Here is a 10,162-nt window from a genome sequence, read left to right on the forward strand (position 1 = left end):
AAATCAAATAAATAAATAAAATCACAACTAAATCAAATAAATAAATAAAATCACAACTAAATAAAATAAATAAATAAAATCACAACCAAATAAAATAAATAAATAAAATCACAACTAAATAAAATAAATCAATAAATCACAACTAAATAAAATAAATAAATAAATCACAACTAAATAAAATAAATAAATCACAACTAAATAAAATAAATAAATAAATCACAACTAAATAAAATAGATAAATAAATCACAACTAAATAAAATAAATAAATAAATTACAACTAAATAAATGACAGACAGACAGACAGACAGACAGACAGATAGATAGATAGATAGATAGATAGATAGATGGAACAAATAAATAATGATAAATAGATTATTTTAACATCCCTCCAAGTGTACTTCATGTGTGAAGATGATGAAAATGGTCATCGGAAATTAAATTACGACTGATTCTAGAGGAAAATGTGGAGTTCTACAGAGAGAAAAAAAAATTCAAATACTACAGAATATGGCCACTTTATATGAAACATCAGCATACCGTTGTCTCCTCCTCCAAAGGACCAGACGATTCGTCCATCTTGAGCCACAGCGATGGTGTGAGAGCTGCCACAGGCCACTTGCCCGACCCCACTGATGTCCTTCACTAGAGTGGGCACGTTACGACTGTGACTGTCGCTGTGACCTACATGACAGGCAGACAGAGGAAAAACGAGACTGAGACACACAGGCAGAACTTCTGACACAACAGTCTGACTCAGTCTGAGGGATCAGGCGTCTCGTTTACTGCCTGGCAAATTATTTCTCTATGGATTAAAAAGAGAAAACTCTGAGCAGTGTGCACTGTGCACAGCAGTCATTCAAAACATAAAAACCAACTCCCAGAAATCAATAGTGTATTGTATTTCACTGACAACACTACATCTAAGAATAGATCCTCAGGCCTCAGGTAGGTGTGTGTGTGTGTGTGTGTAGTGATGTTGATGGTCTGTAAGAGGAGAATGATGTACCAAGTCGACCGAAGTCGCCTTCCCCCCAGGTGTACAGCTCTCCGTCATTAGTCACCGCAGCGCTGTGTCTGTATCCAGCAGACACACACACCACCACCTGCAATACACACACAGGAAACACGCACACTTTGACAAATGCAATGATGAGATTTGTTACATTTTTTACAAATATTAGTGATTGTTAGAGTGTTTTGTCGTTACATGGGCATTGCTATGTGATTGCTAGGTTGTTTTGGTTGATTTTAGAATCTTGCTATGCAGTTGTTAAGGTGTTCTGTGTTTATTAGGGCATTGCTATATGCTTGCTAGGGTGATTTAATTGATTTTTAGCATGTTATGTAGTTGCAATGAAATTTAGGGGTTGCTAGGGGATTGCTATGTAGTTACTAGGGTGTTTTGGTTGATTTTAGAATGTTGCTATGCATTTGTTAGGGTGTTCTGTGGTTACTAGGGCACTGCTATGTGGTTGCTAGGGTGATCTGGTTGATTTTTGTAGCATGTTATGTAGTTGCTATGGAATTTAGGGGTTGCTAGGGCATTGCTAAGAGGTTATTATGGTGATTTGGTTGATTTTAAAATGTTGCTATGCAGTTATTAGGGTGTTCTGTGGTTACTAGGGCATTGCTATGCAGTTGCTAGGGTGATTTGACTGATTTTTAGCAAGGTCCGCGAGCTGGTACTCGAACTTAGGACGCTTGAAGTGCAACGGCGCTATATTTTGGGGCGCTGCCCACGAGGATATTGGCACCAACAATCTGGTTGATTTTTAACACATTATGTTTCTATGGTGTTGCCAGGGTGTTGCTATATGGTTTCTAGGGTTTTCACATGTTGCTATTCAGTCGCTAGAGTGTTTTGTGTTTGCTAATGCATTTGTATGTTGTTTCTAGGTTTTCTGGGTTTGCTAGGGCAAGGCAATGCAGTTGCTAGGGTGTTGTGGTTGCTAGGGCGTTGTTGGGTGGGTGCTAGACTGTTCTGGGTGATTGCTATGCAGTTTCGATTGTGTTCTTGATTTGCTAGGATGATACAGTGGTGTTACAGGTTGTTGCCGGGTGTATACATTCTATATTCTGAAATATTTTAGCATGTTGCTATAGTCAATAGGGATATTGCTATGTGGTTTCCAGGGTGTTGCTATATGGTTGCTAGGGTCTTCTAAGTGATTTCAGCATGATGCTATGCAGTTTATGATGCAGTTTATTTTTTTTGCTAGGACACTGCTATGTGTTTCCTAGAGTGTTCTGGAGGATGGCTAAGTTGTATATCGTTTCTAGGGTGTTGCTAGGTGGGTGTTAGGGTTTTCTGGAATGTTATCTACTGATCCGAGTCAAAAGAGCTCAGGGAAATGCTTTCAATTAAGACACTCACATCCAAACATACCAATAATAATAACTTCTGCATGTAGAAAACACACTTTCTCACCTTTCCTAACAGTGGGCCTTGAATAATCTTGGGGTATTTCTGTGTGGCGCTGTTCCCGTGGCCCAGTTTGCCGTAATCTCCATCTCCCCAGCTGAACACCTCTCCCTCCACCGTGACAGCCAGCGTGTGTCCGTCTGATCCCTTGGAAGACGACACCTTCCTCATGGTACGAGGTGGCTCCAGAACCAGCTTCTTTGGCATGGACTGGTTATTAGAGTCTCCTAGTCCAAGCCGCCCATAACTACCCTTCCCACAAGCCTTCACTGCACCATCTGCAGATACAGAGAACGTGCAGTACTGGCCTGCCTCAATCTGCAGGTGGAAAGAGAAGAGTACCGTTTAGAGCCAAGTCAATTGAATCAACCGTGATAGAGATTGTCTAAACTGTATTAGTGAAAGGGCACAGTTTATTAAGATGTGGCTACTGTTTTCCAAATTGCATTTCTCAATAATAATGAAAAGACATGTCTATATTAAATAGCAGAGACTTCAGATTAGTCTTTGCACACCACATACTCCGTTAGTTAGAGAGGAAACAAAGAAATTTAGTTCAATAAGATGGTCTATTATTATTTATAATGCAGTCAGTAACCAATATGAAACTGACTGCATTATAAACTATATACTGTTTAAATATCTAACTAAATAAATACATTCTTGTGGCCTCTTAAAGCTGTAATAAAAGGCACAAAAATCTTACATTAAATAAAACATAAATAAATAAAACAAAACAATAAATAAATATATATATAAATTAACAAACCTATGCCCTTTAAAATTAGACAAAATATGCCCTTATATTTTCAAATTTCAATATGCATATTTAATTTGATAATTTTACAGTAAACAATTTAGCATGCAAATAAATAAATACATAAATAAATACATCTCCCCATCACTTCTTCTCACCTCTTAAAGCTGTAAATAAATAAATAAATGTATGTTTAAAGGGGTCATATGATGCTGCTAAAAAGAATATTATTTTGTGTATTTGGTGTAATGAAATTATTTTCCACATACTGTACATTATTGTTTCTCCTCTATGCCCCGCCTTTCTGAAATGTGTCGATTTTTACAAAGCTCATCGGTCTGAAAAGCGAGGTGTGCTGTGATTGGCCAGCTATCCAGTGCGTTGTGATTGGCCGAATACCTCAAGCGTGTGAAGGAAATGTTACGCCCCTTACCATATTGTGATGCCCTGTCCGGCCGGAGCGACGAGACAAAAACATTAAAACCCATTATAAACGAGGCATCTGTTGCATCCAGTGGGGACATAATTACGGATTATAATGACTTATACGGTCTTTTTATGCGTTGCACCGCGTAAACATAAAACCATGTCTGCATTTGTGATTGGAGAAATGACAAACAACAAGTGCTACTCTACACTGCCCAAAAAACTCACGTTTGAATCATCAGTGGCAAATTCTTTAAATATAAAAAACGTACTTACATTCTGTAACAGTGTTGTAAATACAACTTAACCACTGATTTCTACTCGTGTCCTCTTTTGGAAGGCCAAACAAAGCAGTTTCGCTTTCACAACGAAACAACGTCACACACCGCGGCCTTGAGTGAACGGAGGCCGGAGGCCTAGAGTGAGCCGCGGCCTAGAGTATGCGGAGGCTGGCTTGAGTGAGCAGAGGCAGGGGGGCTTGCGGCAACCACATGTGACGACCCCGGGCTGGACTCCGCTTCGTCCACGGTTTTCACAATGAAACACAGCGCCTTCACGACATGGTGGCGGCGGCAACAACAATACTACAGCGAGAATAAAAGTTACGCCTTCTTTCTTTGCGTGAACATTTATGCAAATCTTCCCACATCGTGACGTAGACATGTGGGGGCGTGTTAGAACGAGTCGTTTTAGGTAGGCGTGGTTGACTCTTAACTTTTATAAAGAATATCTCTTTGGATTTGAGACTTTAGTTTTTGCAACTTTACAGATCTTCTTTATGCACCAAGAGCTTGTAACACTCCAAAGAGAAAGGAAAAATTGAAATCGCATCATATGACCCATTTAAATATAAAATACAACCGAAAAAATGAAAAAAAGCAAGTATGAAAATATATTTTAATATGCATATTTAATTAAATCATTTTATAAAATTCAATGTATATATATTTGGCCCTATATGATGCATATCATGCAGCTAACAATGTCATTTACATCTTCTGTTTTTTTCTGTCATACAGGAAAGTGGAACCGAAGTCCTCCATAATATGAAAAATTGCGGTGTTTTCCAGTTTTGTCCATCTAATATGAATGAGCTTACAGATCAGACAGAAAAATGGGACCTTTTAATTAAAAGCTCTTTTATAAAACTGTCAAATTGAGCGTTGCGATCTGTCTCATTACATTTTTCTTGGAGAGATCTGTCTACTCCTCCTCATGCTGTTTCTGTTGGAACTAATGTTAGCTTCACGACGGCTTCCAGTTATTTGGATTTTCAATACTCTTGAGTAACATAAACCCACACAAACCATTTGTGCATCGCTGAAGCCCTGAGCCAGTTTGGGCTGTAAAATCTTCTCCAGCGTTCCCTCGGCGAGTTGATGGCTGCTGTTGCTGCCCCACACGTACACCATGACGGCATCAATTTCGGAGCCGGAGGAAGAGGAAGAGCCCGCACTGCATAAGCACAGGCAGTTAGAGGCCAGGGTGCAGATCTACAACACACATGCACATATACAGATTAAAAATGTACTTATCAGAATAAATAGTGGCCAAAGTCTCTCATACTCAGCCTGAGAATTTTTTTTATAACACATAATACTACAGTCTGAGAACGCTTGTAGGTTTATTCACACAAACACACCTCTTCAAAGAGGCAAAGAGCAACATGCGAGAGGCTACAGAGTCCATCTGCATCTTTCTTCAGCACCTGAGTATTGATGGATTCACCACGAATAGCCTGCAACAACAAACAACAAATTAATCCCAATAATATTAGCAGCTACAATATATATTGCTAATTGAAATACTATAGAAACACAAAACCTGATAACATACTTAATGCATGTCACTGATACATCTATGTGATCAAGTTTTTATTCTAACAGTGTTCTAACCACAGCCTTTAGCTCTGACAAAATAAAATGGTGGCGTATTGCTTGAAGTTGCAATGAAATGGAAGTAGTGACAGATCCTTTCTCCCATATTATGATGTAAGGCTGTAATTTTCGGAACGGCGAGCTGATGGCTGCTGTTGCTGCCCCACACGTACACCATGACAGCATCATTCTCCGAGCCGGAGGAAGACCCCGCGCTGCATGAGCACAGGCAGTTAGAGGCCAGGGTGCAGATCTACAACACACACACACACACATGCAGATTAAAGATCTGCTTATCAAAATAAGAGTCATAGAAGACAAAGCCTGACAAATTTTTAATAACACTGTATATTACAGAACACTTGTAGGTTTATTTGCACAAACACACCTCTTCAAAGACGCAAAGAGCAACATGTGAGAGGCTACAGAGTCCATCTGCATCCTTCTTCAGCACCTGAGTATTGACGGATTCACCACGAACAGCCTGGAACAACAACAAATTAAACCCAATAATACTAGCAGCTGCAATATCTATGGCTAACTGAAGTATGGTAGAACCAATAAAATGTGTGGCATACTTACTGTATGCCACTGAGACATCTATGTGAAGTTTTTATTCATCGTGCCTAACCATGGTCAAAAAAAAAAGTCGGAATATAATGAAAATAGACAGATCCTCTTTCCCAAGTTATGACGTACAGCTGAGTAAAACAGATTATTAAAAACTTAAAAAAATGTAGGGTGGGGGCTTGTTTCTATCAATTGGTGGTTGAATGAATGATTAAAGGAACAGTTCACCCAAAAATTCAAATTGTCATCATTTACTCACCCTCATGTCGTTCCAAACCTGAATATGTTTCTTTCTTATGTTGAACACAAAAAGAAGATTGAAGAATTTTTAAGAACGAAACAGCTGTTGGTCCCCATTGACTTCCATAGTAGGGAAAGAAATACTATAGAAGTCAATGGGAACCATCAACTGTTTGATTACCAGCATTCTTCAAAATATTTTCTTTTATGTTCAACATAAAAAATAAACTCATACAATTTTGGAATGACATGAGGGTGAGTAAATGATGGCAATTTTCATTTTTGGGTGAACTATTCCTTTAAGAATTACGAGGTCAGAACAAATTGGAAATTGAACATATGCACAAATAAACCGTTCACAATCAGATCAATAGCACGCATTAAGAAATGGATAGGGTAAATATAACGCTTAGAATAGGATGCAATGTGTTCCAAATGATGGACTCTTTCCAAGACATCTTGGTAATGACTGGTTAATATAATTCTAAAATAAAAGCATGCATTTATGTTTTTAAATTCGCTAACACCACCCATTCAGATGGTCGATTAAATTATATGAGCACAAAGTGAAACGGCAACCCAAGTCACTTCCGTAATTGATTAAAACAAAATATTCCTAGAAAATAAAATGTAGAGTAGGATTTGTGAGGTGAAAGTGACCTGAATGCCAAAGTTGGCTAAAACGCAACATCTAAATCACTATTTGTATATTGGTTAGCATTATCCTGTGGCCCGGGTGACGTTAGCATGAAAGGAAATTAATTTATTATGTTTTGATTAAAGATTGAGAATATAGTCTCTGGCTTCATCTCACCAAAGTACTTAACCAGTTAGCGTTTCAGAGAACGAATTAATTTTGAACTCAGGAGTAGGAAAATCTTTAAACAAACAGTTCCTTTAGTACAGGGAACAAGTTCTGCTGAACTTCAAGCACTAAAGCCTTGAAGTAGACATATTTCCCATGGATTAAGACATCAATAAATTAGAGCACGGCACATGGCAGGTCTGGTGTGGCTCAGGCGGCTTTCAGAGCTGGGAAGACGGCCAAGAGCTCCTGGTCAATTGAAAGCCAAAATCTTATTTAGAGCAAGGAGAAATGTTCAAATCATTCCTGCCCTCCATGAGAGGAATACAGAATAATGGTAAACTACTGTATGGCGGTAATGTATTAGCAGTAGCAATTAGCAACAACGATTTGCTTTAAATGCAGAGGGAGGGATGAACAAATGGAGGAAAGTGTCCTAGCTGACCGCTAGGTCAGCCGCATGGTGCAAGAACACACCGTGTGCTGGCGCATCTGTTGCAGGGTTTGATGGATCAGCTCGTAACCCACTCCAACTGTTTCAGACGTGGTGGAGGAAGCGGAGGCAGCCAGCGCCACCTCCACCCACTCCAGAAGGAAGCGCAAGGATCCTCTTTGTAAGGCTAACGAGAGGAGGAGCTCCAGGGATAGCCTGCGACCCGCCCGATCCGCCCCGGATCCGCTGACCGCCGTCTTCTTTAGGAAGTCTCCAACTTGTGTAAGACAGTCAAGCCCCACTGTCGGGATCTTGTTCTCGTTGGCCAAGGAAAGAGGAGGCAGGGCGGCCAGGACTGAAGACGCTGTTGCCAGTACCTCATTGCACAGAGCAACGTCCGGTGGGTTCTCAAGACTCCCACGCTGCCAACTCTGCCTCAGTAGGGCAAAAAGGAGACTCAACCCAGTCCGGACTCCCATTTCAATAAGAACGTCTGTGCCCGACTTTGAACGGGAACTGCCTGTTGGCCAAGGCTCAGACACTGACTCTAGAGTGCCCCCTTCTGCACTGGAGGATGAGGGCTGGGGAGGCAGCGGTGCTCGGAATCGGTCGTGATACTTGCTATGGAGGGAGTAGAACACCCTCTGGAGGATCATCAGTCTGTGGTGCAGGGATAGGGCAAAGGGGGTCCTCGCCAGCATGCATTGGGCAAGGCATCGCTGACTGTGGAGCAGCGCGGACAGATATTCCTCCTTCTCCTCCTCAGCGCTGGATTCGTACTGGAAGTCAGGCAAGCGTGGACCCATTAGGTCCTGCACTGGTTGGGCCAAGCCCACAACCTCCTTGTTGTAGACCAGTTTTGCATAGAGAGCTGCCGCTCCGTGCCGTGTGGCGGTCTGAACGCTGTCCTCCGCCGCCCAGGAGCTGTTCAGGTGCTCCTGCCACTTGAGCATCACGTGGGTCTGAGAAGGCACCATCACTGTACATTATTCACATACAAGAGGCACATAGCTGGAAGAGAGAAAAAAAGAAAAAGAAAATAAAAAATACAGTTCAAGACCTAGCAAAGACATCGGCGTCAATAGCCTTGTGGGCAGTGCACCAACATACAGCGCCGTTGTGCTACTGGTGTCCCGAGTTTGAATCCCGACTCGAGGACCTTTCCCCATTCCACCCCCATATCTCTCTCCCACTTTGCTTCCTGTCAGTTCTGATCTGTCCTTTCATAATAAAGGCGAAAATGCCAAAAATAAATCTTTAAAAAAAAAGACCTTGCAAAGACTTTCAATGCAAGTCCGAAGGTTTCCGGTACAAACCCCACATGGAATGAGACCCTACCATTGTACCCGAGCAAAAAACTTAAGGTGTGGTCACATTTACCATTGCTTTACGAAATGTCATGGGATAATTCCAGTCATTTCAATAGGAATCTGTGTGATTGGGAGTTTTGAATGAGGGTAAAAATATTTTGCCCGAATTCAAGTCGCTCACTCAAATTCACCATATTGACCAACAGGAACCTGCCGGGTTTGAAAGTGACTTATGTGTGAGAGGTGCTTCATGCATCACTATGCTACTGACAATAGACTTTTCTGTCTATAGAAAATAGAACATCTTTTAGCACTTTGCTACTTGGGGAATTACATATTCTAAGTTCATGGAGCTCTTCTAAGCCGAAAGGCTGTGAAAGTTGTTGATTTAAAGGTATAGTTGACCCAAAAATTAAAATTCTGTTATTAATTACTCTCATTTGTTCCAAACCCGTAAGACCTTCGTTCATCTTCAGAACACAAATTAAAGGGGTGGTTCATTGCGATTTCACTTTTTTAAACGTTAGTTACTGTGTAATGTTGCTGTTTGAGCATAAACAATATCTGCAAAGTTACGAAGCTGAAAGTTCAATGCAAACGGAGATATCGTCTTTTAAAATTTTGGCAGTTTAATGCCTACAAAAACGGCTGGTAGGGACTACAATGAGTTACTTCCCGGGTTCATGACATCACAAACCCAGATAAACCCCGCCCTCGGGAAAAGGCAGCAAAGGGGGCGAGGCCATGCTGCACTGCTTTAGAGAAGAGGAAGAGAAAACTAGAGGTGCACGTAAAAATCGATTCATATATGAATCGCGATTAAGTCTTCTAACGATTCTAATGGATTCACAGGTTTCAAAATCAATGTTCAAAAGCAGCGGTTCTCAATACTGTTCGCTACATGAAAAAAGCTACATTAAAGTGATTATTACGTTTTGAATATGGATATTTTTCTTACAAAAACGCATCGATTTGCTACAGGAGGCCGTTTTTCACCCCCCGGAGTAATGTGAGACACTTTTTTTTTATGGATGGGCACGTTTTATTTAACTTCTTTTGGACTGATGCATGCAACACCCGCTGCGTGGCATTAAACAGCTTGAAAGATCAAAGACAATTTTTAATATAACGCTAACTGGAATCGTCAGAAAGAAGAAAGTCATATACACCTACACTGTAAAAAATGATATGATGAAAAAGCCATGACAGCTTATGTTTTTAAGTTACTTTAAGTAGCCACCAGATCCAGTCTGTATCCAAATCAGATGGTCACCCGGATCCAGTACGTATTCAGACCAGATGGTGGATCAGCACCTAGAAA

The 10,162-nt window shown here is 40.6% G+C and overlaps 1 protein-coding gene across 1 annotated transcript in view; it reads right to left on the reverse strand.

The window, feature by feature from the left end:
* Positions 1–10,162, reverse strand: part of LOC107662710 (probable E3 ubiquitin-protein ligase HERC1) — a 78,104-nt gene that overhangs the window by 63,528 nt on the left and 4,414 nt on the right. The window contains 8 exon segments of the mRNA XM_016452784.1: positions 539–682; positions 1,008–1,104; positions 2,430–2,741; positions 4,914–5,099; positions 5,249–5,344; positions 5,620–5,736; positions 5,872–5,967; positions 7,576–8,542. Coding sequence (XP_016308270.1) covers positions 539–682; positions 1,008–1,104; positions 2,430–2,741; positions 4,914–5,099; positions 5,249–5,344; positions 5,620–5,736; positions 5,872–5,967; positions 7,576–8,508 — 1,981 coding nt within the window. The 5' untranslated portion in view covers positions 8,509–8,542.

Source organism: Sinocyclocheilus anshuiensis, unplaced genomic scaffold, assembly GCF_001515605.1.
Source record: "Sinocyclocheilus anshuiensis isolate Anshui unplaced genomic scaffold, SAMN03320099.WGS_v1.1 scaffold457, whole genome shotgun sequence".
NCBI classification, from domain to species: Eukaryota; Metazoa; Chordata; class Actinopteri; order Cypriniformes; family Cyprinidae; genus Sinocyclocheilus; species Sinocyclocheilus anshuiensis.